This window comes from Eleginops maclovinus, chromosome 14 (genome assembly GCF_036324505.1).
Source record: "Eleginops maclovinus isolate JMC-PN-2008 ecotype Puerto Natales chromosome 14, JC_Emac_rtc_rv5, whole genome shotgun sequence".
In the NCBI taxonomy this organism is placed as follows: Eukaryota; Metazoa; Chordata; class Actinopteri; order Perciformes; family Eleginopidae; genus Eleginops; species Eleginops maclovinus.
Window position 1 is genome coordinate 1,224,127 of NC_086362.1, and position 18,533 is coordinate 1,242,659.

An 18,533-nucleotide genomic window follows, 5' to 3' on the forward strand; every position below is an offset into this window, starting at 1 on the left:
GACCTTGCGTGGAGCCCCAGATGGAGGGAGATTAGCAGTGGTCTTGTATGTCTTCCATTTTCTAATAATTGCTCCCACAGTTGATTTCTTCACACCAAGCTGCTTACCTATTGCAGATTCAGTTTTCCCAGCCTGGTGCAGGTCTACAATGTTGTCTCTGGTCTCCTTTGACAGCTCTTTGGTCTTGGCCATAGTGGAGTTTGGAGTATGACTGTTTGAGGTTGTGGACAGGTGTCTTTTATACTGATAACGAGTTCAAAAAGGTGCCATTAATACAGGTAACGAGTGGAGGACAGAGGAGCCTCTTAAAGAAGAAGTTACAGGTCTGTGAGAGACAGAAATCTTGCTTGTTTGTAGGTGACCAAATACTTATTTTACCGAGGAATTTACAATGAATTCATTAAAAATCAGACAATGTGATTTCCTGGATTGTTTCCCCCATTCTGTCTCTCATAGTTGAGGTATACCTATGATAAAAATTACAGGCCTCTCTCATCTTTTGAAATGGGAGAACTTGCACAATTGGTGGCTGACTAAATACTTTTTTGCCCCACTGTATATACACACACATATATATATATATATATACATGTGTGTATATATATATGTATATATATATATATATATATATATATATATATACATACATATATATATATACATATATATATATATATATATATGTATATATATATATATATATATATATATATACATATATATATATATATATGTATATATATATATATATATATACATATATATATATATATATATATGTATATATATATATATACATATATACATATATATATATGTATATATATACATATATATATATATATATATACATATACATATATATATATATATATATATGTATATATATATATGTATGTGAACAGAAGGAAAGTCCTGATCAAGTTAAGCTGAAATGGTTTTGAGCAAATGTGTAAATCTATCAGAATCAAAATACTGTTGAAACTCGGAGACATTCAGTTTTGTGACAGTAGCGAAATTTAAGAATTAAAATATATATTATTTTAATCAAAATGTGTTTGGAGCTCGTTTTCCAGCTAGCTTACGAAGCTACCTCGACACCCCGCATTTTGAGATCGCAAGGTTTTCATTCCTATTTTGAGATATTTTTATTGGAGCAGCTTTGTAGTTTGACCCTTGAGGTCAAAGAGCAGTGAGGTTTGAACGTGGTAATACCTGCTAGATGGTAAGCGTGCTTACTTTGGCTGATAGCTCAAAGGCCGGCTGTGAGCCTCACAGAGCAACAGTTTAATATAATCACCAGGATGAAGGTCTCCACTTTGCTCGATCTGTTTCCATTCAGCCAACAATATCACACTCTGATATCAACAGGTGAACACACAGCTGGACGACACACACTGCCTCCACAGGGTCACAAACTGTCCCACACACCTGACTCTGACCACCAGCTGATTACCTATATGCACTCTGAATGAATGCTCCCCCTGTGGTCAATGTCAGAACTGCATGTGATGGAGCATTCACTGCTGATCAAATCAAACACACAACACACACTATGGCTCCGACACAGCATATAATTAAAACACCTTAAAATAAACGTTATCCATCACATGAGTTCATTCAGACATATTCAGAAGTTAACAAAACATCAAACACATTGTTATATCTTAACCACATAAACTGGAATGGTAAATCACAATATGCACGGTCTACAAAACAAAAGGAGTTACAAAGATCTGATGCACATTTGAAATCAGCTGAACAATCATTTCTTGAGAAACTTGTATCTGATGACTTGCTGCAGCTCACATTTAGTATGAATAAGAGTGGAATAGTTAACGTTTCATGTTGATATTCTGTACGGTAAAGAGTAGATTCAGTGAAATATCAAAGCAGTGTCCACAGAGTAAAGGCAGGTCTTTAAACACAACATGTTCCAACTGGTGAATAAACCTGAACAGTGAAAGTAAAGTGTGTGATTTCATATCTATAGAAGTGAAGGGTTGAGTCTTCCTGTCCCTGTTGGTAATGTTCAGATATTTTATAAAGCTCTAACTTTTCTCTCGTGGCTTTTTCCTGTTGCTGATAAATCTGCTCCGTCTCTGCACACAACTTCTGAACAACACGGGGAAAAGTTCAAAATGAACTCCTGCTGTTTCTCTCCAGGCAGAAAACAGTTGATAAATGCAGGGTAAGATAAGCATCATGAGAGCAGGAGAAAGGGGAGTTAGAGTGTTCAGGGTATTGTCACACAGAGTTCATGTTGGATCTCTCTAGTGTTGCTGTAGAGAGAGAACTGCAGTCTGTCTCCAGAGCAGCAGGGCTTCAGATGCTTCCACTTCAGGTCAGTGTTAGTATAAGAGGAACCACAACCTCGTGCACACATCTGTAAAATATGAAGAGGTTAATAAGCAGAATCTTTAAATCATGAAATAATTGCAGGAAGAATGCAACAACATGAAGTGAGAAACAAGAAGGACTCACTCTGACAGATTCTCCAGCCTGGAGGATGAAAGGTTGTTTAAATGTGAACTTGATGGTTGTTTTGTGTTAACCTGCAGATGTAACTCCCAGAGTCCCAGCTGTTTGTCCTGCAGGGGGTTAAATAAGGGAAGAGAGGGAGAGTGAGAGACAGAAGGACTCACAAATGGAGGATTGAACCCACTTTTTATAAATGACAGGAAAACCAGAGAAAGGGTTCTTGAAGTTAAACAGCTGGTTTGAGATTTGGATAAATGACAGTGTTCACACGTATGAAGCTCTCATGCAGAGTCCATCATCACAAACATCACCTGAGCTGAAGTGTTTCTCAGATGGATGTATTTGCCATGTTGGTCGACCTCAATAGCAAATCCTAGTGAGGTCTATGGGTGGGGCGGCCTCCTGACGAGCACAGAATTTTCCCTCCAGATAGGAGTTTCCCTGTGTTGTCCCTGCCATATGATCTGATTCTTACACAGGTGAAATCAACGGAAATTCTGGACGAACACACATCTCCTGGTCCTCACTTCCTCCACAACTTTGACTCCTGCCACCAGGATAAGCTCTGTGATAGCTCCCCCTTGGTTCTTCAAACGCGTGTGAGATGTACAAACATAACTATTAGCGCTCCGTCCAGATAAAACCCTACTTTCCTCACTCTGGTTATGCATTACAAATAAAAAACGATCCAACACATGTAAAACTAAAACTGAATGGAAATAACCGTTATGCTCCTCACAACAACAAAGTTATTAAAAGATGATCACAGACAAATTCAGATACAGAAGGAAGAACTGATCTGTAGTGGTGTTTGTGTGTGTTTGTGTTTTGTGTGTGGTGTGTTGTGTGTGTTGTGTTGTTGTGTAGTGTGGTGTTGGTGTGTTAGAGTGTGTTGTTGTTCTCGGTAAAGGCGAGGTCTGTTATCTGTTCCTGGTGTATTACCTGAGTGATGTAAGTGTGTTGTTTTTTGGTGTGGGTTGGTTTGTTGTGGTATGTTTCAGATACTCTTCTATAGCCTTCACTTTCTCTCTCGAGCTTCCTCTCTGTCAATCTCTCCGTCCTGCACACCTCTAACAACACAGGGAAAAGAAAAAAAAACTCTGAACTTTTCTCCAGCAGAAAACGTAAAATCCAGGAGATAAAACATACGTCAGGAGGGTTCAGATGTCTTCAGAACTATAATGCAAGATCATGAAAAGATGAACCTCCGTGTTGCTTGGACTCCGTCAGTCTCCTCAGAGGGTCTCAGCCTCCACTTCCAGCTCGTGCTGCTTCAGTAGGAGAGGACCCTGTCTTAACTGAAGAGGAAACAGAGAATCTTTCATAGAAATGCATCTAAAGACAAACCCAAATGAACGTAGTCTAAATAAGAAGGATTCACCACAATCACCAGGAGGAGTAAGGTTGTAAATGTGATGATGGTTTTTGTGTTACCTGGATAAACTCATAGGTTGTTGAGGGGGATAGGGAGAGTGGGAGTAGGTGAAGTAAATGGAGGTTGACATTTTTATAATGAAGGCAGTGAGAAGGGTTGTTGGTTGTGGTTTGTGGTTTGTGTATGGTGTTCCGTATGAGTCTTTGCAGTGTCCATCATGCATTGGTGAGTGTTTCGCGGAGTTTTGTGTGTTGGGCGTGTGCAATCCTGGTCTGTGGTTGAGTGTGGGGGTGGTGTGGGCGTTGGTTCTGTGTGTGGAGCGTTTCCTCCTCATCTTTGCGAGCTGACCTCTGTGTCTTCACCCTGTATCCTCCGTCTTGATAAATGTAAAGAAAATAGACTTTCCACTTAAAGAGTTTCTGTTGATGTGTCTGTGTTGAAGTGTAGATTGAGGTGTGTTTTTTGTGAGTTGTCTAGGTGTCTGAATTTGTTCTCCTTCCTCCTCTATCTCTCTTGCTTCATCCACCCCCAAACCTCCCCCTGAAACATCGCCATGACACTGAAAGACACACACACACACACACACACACACACACACACACACACACACACACACACACACACACACACACACATACACACACACACACACAGTCAGTGTGCTGTTTCTCTCTAACTGTTCTCTGAGTGTCTAGAGACTATACATCTCCATATGAACATCAAAGGTCACGCAGAAAGATGAACCTCCATGTTGCTGGACTCCAGATCCCCCATCAGGGTCTGCAGGCTGGCCTCCATCCCCTGAACCTCGTCCTGCAGCTTCTGGACTTCAGCTCGTCTGTCTTCAAACTGAGAGGAAACAGAGATCCTTTTAGAGACCGCTCAAATATATGAAGTGCTAATTTGACAAATCAGCATCATCTGTTCTGGAAAACAAACTACAGTCTAGTTTACACGGCAGGACTCTACTCTGACTTAAAGAAGGCATGGAGTCCTGCAAGGTTCTATAGTAGGACCTATTCTGTTGGACTTATGCATGCTTCCTGTAGGTAGAAATAAAAGGAAACGCTACATAACTTTCCTTTCATCGAGATGATACTCAATTATATATCGTTCAAGCCAGAGGGTACCAATCCATTACCTAAACTTCCAGCATGCATTCAGGACTTAAGATCCTGGGTCATATTTAGATGTTGGACATGAAACGTGATTATATCTGCCCCAAACACCTCCAGAGTCAAAGACATCGTTTGCCGTTATGATGATGCATCATATAAACTGTATATCTACACAGAGAAGAGGAACTGAAAACTAAGGGAACCTCTTTGATGTTGAGCTCTGTTTCCTCCTGTTTGGTCTTCAGATGTTTCTGCAGAGTCTTCACTTCCTGTTCAGCTTCATCCTTCTTCTGTTTTGCTTTTTTCTGAAACCAGATTTATTAAGAAATGTGACTCAACAAACTGTTCAAAGTGTTGCACAGTTTAATGTGGTAATGAATCCGGTCTGATGTAATGTACTTATATCATGTCCACTTACCGACGTAAAGCTGTAAGGTTTGTTTATGCTCCTCTGAATTGTCTCCAGCTGTTTCAGGAAAACCCATGTAGAGAAACATGAGCACTACTTTACAGCATGTGATAATTATACAACATGCTTAAACACTTAGAAATATTATGCTAAATGTTCCTCAGTGGAAGTAAATGTATTGAAGTAAACATAGTGTACTGTGATTCATTTCATAAGCCTAAACTTGAGTGTGTTACTGCATTTGGGTTTTCCTCAAATGTTTTCCTGTTTTACAATAAATACAAGTTAAAGATGAAGACATGAACCTCTCTGCTCTTCTTCTCCAGGTCTTCCTTCAGGCTCTGCAGCTCCTTCTCCTTCCTCTCTTTCTCTGAAAGGAGATCCTGCAGCTCAGACTGTTTGGATTCAACCTGAAAGAACAGAGACAAGCTTAAGAGAGACAACATGAGACTCTTTTCTTGATGACCACTTAAACTAACAATATAAAGCACAGCTCTCTGATCTGGTCTCCACTTGGACCTGCGCTGTGGTTTGCCCTTGTCTACACTATGGACATTAAAGGGGGCTTCAACAGGTCTGCTGTGTTTATTATAGAAGTGGAGATGAACCTCTCTCTTCTTGGTCTGCAGCTCCTCCTTCAGGGTCTGGACTTCTTCCTTCAGGGTCTGGACTTCTTTCTCAGCTTCCCTCCTCCTCCTCTTCTCCTCAGATGTGTTTCTCTGTGAGAGGAACAGTCACATTTCTTTAGTGATTACTCCTGAAGGTACCACACAATGACACAGGGTCTCCTTGCATTTCTGGCAGATCCTGTATCTTGATGAAGGTCTTCTTTGCTTCTTGATTAGACTTCACTTTTCATGTTCTTGTTTCTTTTCTTACCTGTTTGCTCTTATGTCCTCCTTCTCTCTTCAGATCCTCAGTATGCACAGTGTCAGGTTTCATCAGCTGTCCTCTTTCTTCATCAGTCCCAAACTGATCTTTAGTTTTAGAGCGGTTCTTCTCTTCTCCTTCAACATCTGTAGGGTTTGTCTTTGTCTCTGTGTGAAATGAAATCAAGATAATAAATACATTAAGCTGCACTTAAGGAAGTCATTGAAGCATGTGAGGCGTTTGAATCTAAAATGAAAAATAAACTCTTATGTTATTCAGACCAAAACCTGAAAAGGATTGACCTTTGGACTGTTTGAACGATGGCACATCAAGTTCAACAAGGAGCATCATTTATTTTTCTTTACATGACAGACTTTTTATAACCCAATCTGAATGTTCAATATGAATTCATATGAATGCAGTTTTATCATAAGCTCAACGTATTATATATATACAGGAATCGTCTCTTGCTCACCGTTGATGTTTTGTCTCCATTTCCAGACTAAAAGGACGACAGCGATCACAAACATGAGTCCAAACAACACGCTGACAGCAACAGGAGCAGAGCAGCTAGAAGGGACTATGAAGAAATCATCTGAAATAATAAAGAGAAACACCATTTATATAAAACTGGACTTCATGTGAGACAGAATCATTGCAGGGGAAGCTTTAATCCTGAGGTCTACCTGGAACCTGGAGGTGTGTCTGTGTGGTGCGGTTGGTGTTGTGGTGCTGGACTCTGCAGGTGAAGCTGTTGCTGTGTCTCTTCTCCACAGTCACTCTGCTGCTGACAGTATAGAGGTCATCAGGACCTCTGACTGTCTCTGGAGGTCCAGCAGAGAGGAGCTTTCCCTCAGCGTCCAGCCACAGCACCTCAGGCTCCGGATACCAGCCTGCAGACTCACACTGCAGCACCACTCCTCCGGTCTGACCGTCCAGCCCTGATAAACTGATGACAGGAGGAGAGGCAGGACCTGATGCTGACCGAAGAGAGAAGTTTAAAACAGCAGTGTCAGTGGGAGTCTCTAAAACCAGAGAGATCAAATATCTGACAAGAATTTGACCAATAAGCTTTCTAAATCAATTCAGTTCTGCAATAACTTTGTGTTTGCTGTTGTTCTGGAAGTAATAAACTATAACCTACATCTTTGACAAAGCACACACCAAACTCCACCATGAACTCAGCCTGTGAGTGTACTTACCCAGAACGAGCTTCACAGAGGAATGTTTATGCTTTAGAGGAATATCACAGGTATACGTTCCCAGATCAGAGAGTTGTACTTCAGAGAGTTTCAGAGAAATGTTTCCATGCTTCAGCTCCTCTCTGAACAGCGCTGTCCTCCCTTTGTAGGAAGGGTTTCTCGTCTTTATGAGATCCTGACCAGCACGCCACACGTTGACAAATCTTGGGTCTAGGTTGAGTTTCGCCCACTCCAACATGTCTGCGCTCACATCCATCTCTGGTTCCAGGTGACACGGCAAGACCACGTCATGTCCAAGTGTCGCCACTATAGGCAGAGGAGGACCGACTAACTGAAACTGACCTGGAGAGAAATGGATCTGTTTCAATAAAGTTTTCTGTATTTTATCATTTAAAAAGTATCGGTCAAAGCTGTTGAGATAAGGGTTAACGCCCCATTGGACACCTGTCAATCACAGGTAGCCCCGCCCTAAAGCAGACCCTGCTTAATCGGCTTCTTACTTTGAATACGACCTCTTCTAAATTAGCATTATGCTGAATTGAAAACACCTCAGACCGTAAAGTCATTAGGAAAATGTTCACTGATTATAAATCCAGTGAGGAACAGGCTCATATTCTCATAGACTTCTATATTATTTCATCAAAGCATCCCAACCCTATCGCATCCTGTTCACTTCCCCTTTCAAAAAAGTTATGGAAACTCATTCACTGTAGCTGGCAAAGTACATTCTAAAGTTTGTTTCACGTTGAGTTCAAACCTTTATTTGCATGTATGACCTTACTGTGTATGTTACTCTAATTGAACCATCGCTTACTAAATCAATATCAGCTGTATTGCAGAAGAGATGGCGGTATGGATTGAGAGCATAAACTCTTCAGGTGAATGTTGACTGAGGGTGTAAATGAAGTCGCAGTATGCTCATTCTCTCATAGACTTCTGTTCAATCTGACCTCTTTTTGAAACCGGAGCAGTCGCCCCCTGCTGGATATTTATGAACCTTTCAGACCCGGGGATGGAGCTTAAAATGAATAACATACATCAATGCCGTGTTGGAGTTTCAATCAATCCGAAAGGTTCTTTGTGAGATTATGTGTGTGTGTGTGTGTGTGTGTGTGTGTGTGTGTGTGTGTGTGTGTGTGTGTGTGTGTGTGTGTGTGTGTGTGTGTGTGTGTGTGTGTGTGTGTGTGTGTGTGTGTGTGTGTGTGTGTGTTACCTCTACAGGAGGGTGTTAGGAGCAGATGGAAAACCAAAACGCTGAGAGGTCTGAGTGGAAACTGAGAGGACAGTCTGTCAGTCTGGAGAAGCATCCTGCAGCTCTGAGAATAAACCAGTAAACACAGAATATAAAGACGTGATTTAAATAGTTATCCTGGGTTTTAGTTCCTCGTGTGGGTCAAAGTATAAAATCCATGTAGGTGCTCCTTCAGAAATAAAGGCTGCTCTGTGATGCATCAGACTGAAATGCAGTCAAAGATGCTACACAGAAGAAAGAAGACAAAACAAATCAGAACAAACACAGCAGAGCAAGCTTTAAAGCTGCACCAAGTTAGACTCACACACTATAACAAGTAGGGATAGAATTCTCTTTGTTTCTGTGTGTTCAATCTGTTTTTGTCTCACCCATACATGGATTCTCTTTGTCTCACCCCCTACACCAATGACCGCGTTTCAGTTTTGCGTGTCATGTAAGGACACCGACCTCTGATCAGAACTGAATGACATCTTAAATATGTAGGACACATTTCAGCAACGCCAACGCAATGAAAACACACTTTGCAGCTTCTGTCTGTTTTTCTAAAATATGAGTTAAAACATGTGTAACTGAAGGAGTTCAGAAGCTAACGTACCTGTTTCAAGATGTCTGAACAGCTTTGACCTCAATAATTCACTAATGATTAACATCTTTCGTTGCCGGGTAACTTAGTATAAAGTTTATAGCTGCTTTAAAACTTTAGGAGCAATAAACATGGTTCTTTGATCCACTTTGTAGAAGGGGAGTGGTTATGGTGTAACACCTGTTTTCTTACTGCAGGGGGAAGAACAGGACTTGTTGTCAGGTCCACACTGACTGAACTCAAACATGTTGATGCTGAGTCGTGTGTTATATGATTAAATGTCTGCCTGCAAACGTTTAGTATTTATATGAACAATAATCAAAGCACCGTCTCTACCTCTGAACGAAGCTGAATATAGGACAACACCTAAAGGCAGCTGCAATAAAAAGGGCTCTTCATGATCCTGGTTTTGTGTCTGTTTCCTGTTTTACTTTGAAATGCTTTCCCCTCTTGTGTCATGTTTAGCTTCACTTCCTGTCTGCGTTTCCTTCCTGATTGTGTCATTGTGTTCAGCTGTTGCCCCTGTGTTTCTCCTCCCCCTCCAGCTGTGTCTTGTGATTACCCTTGTGTATTTAGTCTCTGTTTCCCTTTGTCTCTTGTTCGGTTGTTGTCGTTTCCCACCTGGGCTAGTCCATGTTACCTGCCTGTTCCTGTCATCCTTCTTGTGTCAAGTGAAGTATCCTGCCGTCACCTGTTCCAATGGGGGTCCCGCCAACATCTGGCCTTGTTCCGTTGGGGGTCCTGCAGTCACCAGTTCCTGTTAGTTAAACAAAGCTGAATATAGGACAACACCTAAAGGCAGCTGCAATAAAAAAGGAACTGAACAAACCAATCAAAACAGATGCAATCCAGAAGACTTCACACAACTTAAAAGTGACTAAAGAGAGATTCACAAAAATCCTGTTTATAAAAGCGGCTAACGTAAGGCCTATAGTGTCCAAAGCGAGACAAAACCATAATCAACACAAGACCTGGATCAGAGGAACACATCTGTGAGAGTGCTGTTCATCGACTACAGTTCAGCGTTCAGCACCATTGGGCCCTCCAAGCTCGTCATCAAGCTCAGGGACCTCTGGCTCAACGACGCCCTCTGTGACTGGATCCTGAACTTCCTGACAGGCTGACAAACAGACAGTGGGGGTTGGAAACATCACATCCTCCGCCCTGATCCTCAACACTGGAGCCCCTCAGGTCTGCATGCTCAGCCCTCTCCTCTACTCCCTGTTCACGCACGACTGCGTGGCCACACAGCTCCAACACCATCGAGAAGTTTGCTGACGACACGACCGTCATCGGCCTGATCACAGACGAGACGGCGTACAGAGAGGAGGTCAGAGCCCTGACATCTTGGTGCCAGGACAACAACCTCCATCTCAACATCAGTAAAACCAGGAGCTGATTGATGATACCAGGAAGCAGCAGAGAGAGGCACACTCACTGGGACTGTGCTATGATAAAGACCGAGCAAAACACCCAGAAGTCTTATAAAGCAGGCAGTGTGTATTCAACCCGTTCAGCAGAAAACATTTGACCATTGGATGTTTCTGCAAAACCATTGAAACACTGAAAGTCATGAATACTTTCAGATCTGCCTCACAGCACTGTGCAGACACACACAGGGTCACGTGTGTGTTCAGAAATAAGCTGAACAGGAAGAGGAGGTGTTCATCTACATGCATGTGCTTCAGTCTGATGCTCAGTCATTCAGCAGGAAGTCAACATGGAGGTCACAGCTCTCTGCTTCACACCGTGTGAGTTTGACATGTTCCTGTTTACAGACTAATGAATAACAGAGATAATGGTTGATACTCAGTGTGCTTCCTCTGCCTGTACAGTGATGCTGATTATCCTGGTTGCACATGGTCAGATCCACGGTAAGCAGGACTTTTTGCTCTTACCGTGCACATTGAGAGGGACTTTCAGTGGGGACTGCTTTTGTATTGGTACCGTGTTTCATATCAGACTCTTCCAGTAAGACTTGATATTTGGTTTTCCATCAGAAGCAGCTTTCCGTATCGTTCCAACCCGACTGCAGCTCTTTGAACAGGAGCCTGTCTCCTTCCACTGCGAGGGTCTCGACGGCTCCACTCGGTTGAGAGGGATCAGGGATGCTGATGAGTTTATTTCCACTTGTAGTGAGCGGACCCCCGTACTATACTGCACCATTGAAAGAGCCTATATAGGAGATAGTGGAGACTACTGGTGTGAGGCTGACGGAGGAGAGAGGAGCAACAGTGTCACCATCTCTGTCAATGGTAGGTTAAAGGCTTCATTATATGGCATGAAATGTCTTGAACTATCTTCTGAAATCTAACAGATAAAGAAGTTGAGAGAGCTAAAGGAAGAGATTTAATGGATAGAGATTCAAATAGTAGACCCATAAAGTGAGCCATCGAGTGTACCACTACAGTAACTGAGTGGAAGTGGGTTTGGTGGAAAAATGGAGCTGGGTGTCATCGGCGTAACAGTGGAATTGCATATTGTATTTTCTGAAGATATGAATAGTGTTCTCCTCTATGCAGACGATACACTGCTTTACGTTCCTACTCAGTTTCTGATTATCTTATCATGTTCTTTCTAATAGGGAGGCATGTTCTCAACTTTACATCCACAGTATATTTCAGGATGTCCTCTCTCTCCTCTGTCTCCAGTTTTCTGATTCAAATAACTCATGTTTTCTGCATGTTGTTCAGTTGGCTCTGTGATCCTGGAGAGTCCTGTCCTCCCGGTGAGAGACGGCAGCGCTGTGACTCTGAGCTGCAGAAACAAGACGAACACTTCCTCCATCCTCTCAGCTGATTTCTATAAAGATGGCCGCCTCATCAGGAGCAGCTCTACAGGAAACATGACCATCCACAGGGTTTCTAAATCTGATGAAGGACTCTACAAGTGTAACATCTCTGATGTTGGAGAATCACCAGAGAGCTGGCTGATTGTCAGAGGTGAGATACTGTATATGCGTTGACTGTATCGTTGCTGCCCTTAACGTGTGCATACACTCACTTTAAACCCAACAAGCTGCGGCACGAGCACTTCCTCAACAGGCCCTGCACTGGTGTCTGCAAATATTAAGAAAGGCTTTAAAACCTTTGTTTTCCAGCTGGCTCTGTGATCCTGGAGAGTCCACCCCTTCCTGTGATGGAGGGAGAGTCTGTGACTCTGAGCTGCAGAACCAAGACCTCCATCCTCTCAGCTGATTTCTATAAAGATGGCCGCCTCATCAGGAGCAGCTCTACAGGAAACATCACCATCCACAGGGTTTCTAAATCTGATGAAGGACTCTACAAGTGCAGCATCTCTGGTGCTGGAGAATCACCAGAGAGCTGGCTGGCTGTCAGAGGTGAGATATTGCATCATAGCTAACACCTGATCAGGTTATTTATCTGCAGTATATATTGATGTTGTGTTGTGTTTGCAGCTGTTCACAGAGAGACGTGTCCCTGCTCGGATCACTCCCTGTACGTCCTCCTCGTCTTAAGGACTGTGTTCACCGTAGTGATGGTGGCTCTGCTGCTGCTGCTGGTGGGACTGCTGCACTGTGGGAAACTCAGGGTTACACAGAAATAACTCATGAGAAAGATCAGAGTCTGGTCATCAAGATAATGACCACCACGAGCTTTAATGCTTTAGCTCAGGTTGTGTGTAAGGTGTGTAACCTCTCTGTGTTCCATGATCGTACGTGCAGCGGCTGTTAGACTTTCTCACACAGAGACAAAGTGAAACCACAGAGGTACTGACTGACGCATTTATTTTAGAAGGCGAGCTGAGGGTACGATGTTCTGAGCTTTATTTTAGACTCTACAGATACTGCTGATGCTTTCTGCTCTCACACATGTTTGTATAAATAAATGAATACATGTGTGAGGAGGCCTTCGGGGGACTTTTATGAACGAGTAACAACATATAAAGAGCAGTGAGGTTTGAACGTGGTAATACCTGCTAGATGGTAAGCGTGCTAACTTTGGCTGATAGCTCAAAGGCCGGCTGTGAGCCTCACAGAGCAACAGTTTAATATAATCACCAGGATGAAGGTCTCCACTTTGCTCGATCTGTTTCCATTCAGCCAACAATATCACACTCTGATATCAACAGGTGAACACACAGCTGGACGACACACACTGCCTCCACAGGGTCACAAACTGTCCCACACACCTGACTCTGACCACCAGCTGATTACCTGCACTCTGAATGAATGCTCCCCCTGTGGTCAATGTCAGAACTGCATGTGATGGAGCATTCACTGCTGATCAAATCAAACACACAACACACACTATGGCTCCGACACAGCATATAATTAAAACACCTTAAAATAAACGTTATCCATCACATGAGTTCATTCAGACATATTCAGAAGTTAACAAAACATCAAACACATTTTTATATCTTAACCACATAAACTGGAATGGTAAATCACAATATGCACGGTCTACAAAACAAAGAAGGAGTTACAAAGATCTGATGCACATTTGAAATCAGCTGAACAATCATTTCTTGAGAAACTTGTATCTGATGACTTGCTGCAGCTCACATTTAGTATGAATAAGAGTGGAATAGTTAACGTTTCATGTTGATATTCTGTACGGTAAAGAGTAGATTCAGTGAAATATCAAAGCAGTGTCCACAGAGTAAAGGCAGGTCTTTAAACACAACATGTTCCAACTGGTGAATAAACCTGAACAGTGAAAGCAAAGTGTGTGATTTCATATCTATAGAAGTGAAGGGTTGAGTCTTCCTGTCCCTGTTGGTAATGTTCAGATATTTTATAAAGCTCTAACTTTTCTCTCGTGGCTTTTTCCTGTTGCTGATAAATCTGCTCCGTCTCTGCACACAACTTCTGAACAACACGGGGAAAAGTTCAAAATGAACTCCTGCTGTTTCTCTCCAGGCAGAAAACAGTTGATAAATGCAGGGTAAGATAAGCATCATGAGAGCAGGAGAAAGGGGAGTTAGAGTGTTCAGGGTATTGTCACACAGAGTTCATGTTGGATCTCTCCAGTGTTGCTGTAGAGGGTGAACTGCAGTCTGTCTCCAGAGCAGCAGGGCTTCAGATCCTTCCACTTCAGGTCAGTGTTAGAATAAGAGGAACCACAACCTCGTGCCCACATCTGTAAAATATGAAGAGGTTAATAAGCAGAATCTTTAAATCATGAAATAATTGCAGGAAGAATGCAACAACATGAAGTGAGAAACAAGAAGGACTCACTCTGACAGATTCTCCAGCCTGGAGGATGAAAGGTTGATCAAATGTGAACTTGATGGATTGTTTTGTGTTAACCTGCAGATATAACTCCCAGAGTCCCAGCTGTTTGTCCTGCAGGGGGTTAAATAAGGGGAGAGAGGGAGAGTGAGAGACAGAAGGACTCACAAATGGAGGATTGAACCCACTTTTTATAAATGACAGGAAAACCAGAGAAAGGGTTCTTGAAGTTAAACAGCTGGTTTGAGATTTGGATAAATGACAGTGTTCACACGTATGAAGCTCTCATGCAGAGTCCATCATCACAAACATCACCTGAGCTGAAGTGCTTCTCAGACGGAAGTATTTGCCATGTTGGGGACCTCAATATCAAATCCTGAGTCTGAGGTCTGAGTCTGGGGGGTGAGGAGCGGCTCCATTGGTCCTCCTGCCTGTGACTAAAGGAGACACAGAAAATATTCCTCCATCATCTTTAGACTGAGCTGTTTGATCCCTGTGTTTGTGACGCGCTGTGATCCATCTGATCTGTCTTGTGTGTGTGTGTGTGTGTGTGTGTGTGTGTGTGTGTGTGTGTGTGTGTGTGTGTGTGTGTGTGTGTGTTGTTCTCTCTAAAGCTGGCTGATCTCTGTTTCCTTGCTCTCCAGGTGAATAACACACACACACACACACACACACACATGCACACATACACACACACGCACACACACACACACACACACACACACATACACACACACACACACACACACACACACACACACACACACACACACACACATGCACACACACACACACACACACACACACACACACACACACACACACACACACACACACACACACACACACACACACACACACACACACACACACACACACACACACACACACAGTCAGTGTGCTGTTTCTCTCTAACTGTTCTCTGAGTGTCTAGAGACTATACATCTCCATATGAACATCAAAGGTCACGCAGAAAGATGAACCTCCATGTTGCGGGACTCCAGATCCCCCATCAGGGTCTGCAGGCTGGCCTCCATCCCCTGAACCGCCTCCTGCAGCTTCTGGACTTCAGCTCGTCTGTCTTCAAACTGAGAGGAAACAGAGCTCCTTTTAGAGACTGCTCAAATATATGAAGTGCTAATTTGACAAATCAGCATCATCTGTTCTGGAAAAGAAACTACAGTCTAGTTTACACGGCAGGACTCTACTCTGACTTAAAGAAGGCATGGAGTCCTGCAAGGTTCTATAGTAGGACCTATTCTGTTGGACTTATGCATGCTTCCTGTAGGTAGAAATAAAAGGAAACACTGCATAACTTTCCTTTCATCGAGATGATACTCAATTATATATCGTTCAAGCCAGAGGGTACCAATCCATTACCTAAACTTCCAGCATGCATTCAGGACTTAAGATCCTGGGTCATATTTAGATGTTGGACATGAAACGTGATTATACCCTGCCCCAAACACCTCCAGAGTCAAAGACATCGTTTGCCGTTATGATGATGCATCATATAAACTGTATATCTACACAGAGAAGAGGAACTGAAAACTAAGGGAACCTCTTTGATGTTGAGCTCTGTTTCCTCCTGTTTGGTCTCCAGATGTTTCTGCAGAGTCTCCACTTCCTGTTCAGCTTCATCCTTCTCCTTCTTCTTCTCCTTCTCCTTCATCTTCTTCTTCATCTGTTCTGCTTTTTTCTGAAACTGGATTTATTAAGAAATATGACTCAACAAACTGTTCAAAGTGTTGCACAGTTTAATGCGGTAATGAATCCGGTCTGATGTAATGTACTTATATCATGTCCACTTACCCACAGTGAGCTGGAAGGTTTGTTTATGCTCCTCTGAATTGTCTCCAGCTGTTTCAGGAAAACCCATGTAGAGAAACATCAGCACTACTTTACAGCATGTGATAATTATACAACATGCTTAAACACTTAGAAATATTATGCTAAATGTTCCTCAGTGGAAGTAAATGTATTGAAGTAAACATAGTGTACTGCGATTCATTTCATAAGCCTAAACTTGAGTGTGTTACTGCATTTGGGTTTTCCTCAAATGTTTTCCTGTTTTACAATAAATACAAGTTAAAGATGAAGACATGAACCTCTCTGCTCTTCTTCTCCAGGTCTTCCTTCAGGCTCTGCAGCTCCTTCTCCTTCCTCTGTTTCTCTGAAAGGAGATCCTGCAGCTCAGACTGTTTGGATTCAACCTGAAAGAACAGAGACAAGCTTAAGAGAGACAACATGAGACTCTTTCCTTGATGACCACTTAAACTAACAATATAAAGCACAGCTCTCTGATCTGGTCTCCACTTGGACCTGCGCTGTGGTTTGCCCTGGTCTACACTATGGACATTAAAGGGGGCTTCAACAGGTCTGCTGTGTTTATTATAGAAGTGGAGATGAACCTCTCTCTTCTTGGTCTGCAGCTCCTCCTTCAGGGTCTGGACTTCTTTCTCAGCTTCCTCCCTCCTCCTCTTCTCCTCAGATGTGTTTCTCTGTGAGAGGAACAGTCACATTTCTTTAGTGATTACTCCTGAAGGTACCACACAATGACACAGGGTCTCCTTGCATTTCTGGCAGATCCTGTATCTTGATGAAGGTCTTCTTTGCTTCTTGATTAGACTTCACTTTTCATGTTCTTGTTTCTTTTCTTACCTGTTTGCTCTTATGTCCTCCTTCTCTCTTCAGATCCTCAGTATGCGCAGTACTGGTCAGGTTTCATCAGCTGTCCTCTTTCTTCATCAGTGGTAAACTGATCTTTAGTTTTAGAGCGGTTAGAGGGTTGTTGGGAGAGAGGAACTCCCTCTGGAGGGAACACAGGCAGACCATTTACATGCAGACAAACCTACAGAACACACATCACTCAGCAGAATAAGGCCCCTTAATTAACCCAACTGAGTCATATTGCCCTACTGTAAGTCACTCACTGATTTTGTTTGGTCTCTGCTTCCACACAAATAAGGAAGAACCAGCCAACATCAACAGAATGCAAACAGCCAGACTGACAGCCAGACCAATAATGACGGGAGAAGAACTGGACTGGAGTTTAAAGAAATCATCTGAAATGATAGAACACAGAACATCACAGCATTAATGTGACACTGGACCTCAGATATTTGAAACTAAAACCTGTTGCATGAACATGAGGTCTACCTGGAACCTGGAGGTGTGTCTGTGTGGTGCGGTTGGTGTTGTGGTGCTGGACTCTGCAGGTGAAGCTGTTGCTGTGTCTCTTCTCCACAGTCACTCTGCTGCTGACAGTATAGAGGTCATCAGGACCTCTGACTGTCTCTGGAGGTCCAGCAGAGAGGAGCTTTCCCTCAGCGTCCAGCCACAACACCTCAGGCTCCGGATACCAGCCTGCAGACTCACACTGCAGCACCACTCCTCCGGTTTGACCATCCAGCCCTGATAAACTGATGACAGGAGGAGAGGCAGGACCTGATGCTGAAAACAAAGAAGAAGAGGAAGAGGAAGAAAAAGCGGAGATTTCAAATCTGATGCAGCATCCTCTCTACCAGGATCCTCACTTAGAAATGTACCAATGGGCTCCCAAGTTAGCGGGTTATTGCTCTGTGGGAGAAACCTTCTTTATGCTATATACTATACAGCGTTCAACAAACTCTCACGAGAACATGCAGTGCGTTAGGCTGGAAGATCCTCAGAGACGAACAAAGAAGAGTACGGTATTTTTTTGCTGGAATTTCTCTCAATACAGAGACTCCTAACATCTGTCCTCAAGATAAAGACTTATCGAAACATGCACCCTGAACACACACAGTACTCACTTACCAAAACCCAGTTGGACAAAAGTTTCCCGGCCCAGTGCTGGAATGAAACATCTGTATTTCCCTTTATCAGAGAGTTGTACGTTGGACAGTTTCAGAGAGATGTTTCCGTTCTTCAGCTCATCGAGGAACAGTGAAGTTCTTCCCTCAAAGGTTTTGTGTTTTTTATCCACAAGTTCCTGACCAGAACGCATCACATGAATAAATCTGGGGTTCAGGTCAGGCCTCGTCCACTCCAGCGTCATACCAGCA

At 42.9% G+C, this 18,533-nt stretch overlaps 3 protein-coding genes across 11 annotated transcripts; 1 reads left to right on the forward strand and 2 right to left on the reverse strand.

The window, feature by feature from the left end:
• Positions 1 to 1,554: 1,554 nt before the first annotated feature.
• Positions 1,555 to 18,526, reverse strand: LOC134876279 (butyrophilin subfamily 3 member A2-like). Its single transcript, XM_063901268.1, has 12 exons — positions 18,286 to 18,526; positions 17,647 to 17,940; positions 17,500 to 17,552; positions 17,149 to 17,184; positions 16,899 to 16,988; positions 16,596 to 16,700; positions 16,300 to 16,347; positions 16,049 to 16,192; positions 15,471 to 15,575; positions 14,850 to 14,924; positions 2,793 to 2,840; positions 1,555 to 2,591 (listed from the first exon to the last, which is right to left on the reverse strand). The coding sequence occupies exons 1-12, from the start codon at positions 18,524 to 18,526 to the stop codon at positions 2,481 to 2,483; spliced, it is 1,350 nt and encodes a 449-aa protein (XP_063757338.1). The 3' UTR covers positions 1,555 to 2,480.
• On the reverse strand, positions 4,513 to 9,361 carry LOC134876178 (butyrophilin subfamily 3 member A2-like). Of its 6 annotated transcripts, none has more exons than XM_063901084.1 (11): positions 9,303 to 9,361; positions 8,669 to 8,771; positions 7,636 to 7,797; positions 6,940 to 7,233; positions 6,729 to 6,848; positions 6,263 to 6,420; positions 5,992 to 6,102; positions 5,689 to 5,793; positions 5,393 to 5,440; positions 5,178 to 5,279; positions 4,513 to 4,705 (listed from the first exon to the last, which is right to left on the reverse strand). In XM_063901084.1, the coding sequence occupies exons 2-11, from the start codon at positions 8,760 to 8,762 to the stop codon at positions 4,583 to 4,585; spliced, it is 1,317 nt and encodes a 438-aa protein (XP_063757154.1). In that variant the 5' UTR covers positions 8,763 to 8,771; positions 9,303 to 9,361; the 3' UTR covers positions 4,513 to 4,582. The 6 variants fall into 6 exon arrangements, with proteins under 6 accessions (XP_063757154.1, XP_063757149.1, XP_063757150.1 ...); XM_063901079.1 differs by having other exon boundaries at positions 7,456 to 7,797; XM_063901080.1 differs by lacking the exon at positions 9,303 to 9,361 and adding an exon at positions 9,076 to 9,280 and having other exon boundaries at positions 7,456 to 7,797.
• LOC134876200 (sialoadhesin-like) lies at positions 9,946 to 14,149 on the forward strand. 4 transcript variants are annotated; one of them, XM_063901128.1, is made up of 6 exons: positions 9,946 to 11,041; positions 11,126 to 11,164; positions 11,294 to 11,545; positions 11,984 to 12,232; positions 12,391 to 12,630; positions 12,709 to 14,149. In XM_063901128.1, the coding sequence occupies exons 1-6, from the start codon at positions 11,011 to 11,013 to the stop codon at positions 12,855 to 12,857; spliced, it is 960 nt and encodes a 319-aa protein (XP_063757198.1). In that variant the 5' UTR covers positions 9,946 to 11,010; the 3' UTR covers positions 12,858 to 14,149. The 4 variants fall into 4 exon arrangements, with proteins under 4 accessions (XP_063757198.1, XP_063757197.1, XP_063757195.1 ...); XM_063901127.1 differs by having other exon boundaries at positions 9,948 to 11,041; positions 11,291 to 11,545; XM_063901125.1 differs by having other exon boundaries at positions 11,005 to 11,164; positions 11,291 to 11,545.
• Positions 18,527 to 18,533: the final 7 nt, after the last annotated feature.

Bases quoted from the DNA above. Each gene is read 5' to 3' on its own strand.
- LOC134876178 (XM_063901079.1), bottom strand. From the start codon at position 8,762: ATGCTTCTCCAGACTGACAGACTGTCCTCTCAGTTTCCACTCAGACCT. The intron at 7,234-7,455 runs GTAAGTACACTC...CTCTTCGGTCAG, and splicing joins CTCTGTGAAGCTCGTTCTGG to CATCAGGTCCTGCCTCTCCT. The intron at 6,421-6,728 runs GTGAGCAAGAGA...CATTTCACACAG, and splicing joins ATGGAGACAAAACATCAACG to AGACAAAGACAAACCCTACA.
- LOC134876200 (XM_063901125.1), top strand. From the start codon at position 11,089: ATGGTTGATACTCAGTGTGCTTCCTCTGCCTGTACAGTGATGCTGATT. The intron at 12,233-12,390 runs GTGAGATACTGT...TTTGTTTTCCAG, and splicing joins GAGCTGGCTGATTGTCAGAG to CTGGCTCTGTGATCCTGGAG. The intron at 12,631-12,708 runs GTGAGATATTGC...TTGTGTTTGCAG, and splicing joins GAGCTGGCTGGCTGTCAGAG to CTGTTCACAGAGAGACGTGT.
- LOC134876279 (XM_063901268.1), bottom strand. From the start codon at position 18,526: ATGACGCTGGAGTGGACGAGGCCTGACCTGAACCCCAGATTTATTCAT. The intron at 16,193-16,299 runs GTAAGTGGACAT...TAATAAATCCAG, and splicing joins AACCTTCCAGCTCACTGTGG to TTTCAGAAAAAAGCAGAACA. The intron at 2,841-14,849 runs GTCCCCAACATG...TTTGCTATTGAG, and splicing joins ACTCAGGATTTGATATTGAG to GTCGACCAACATGGCAAATA.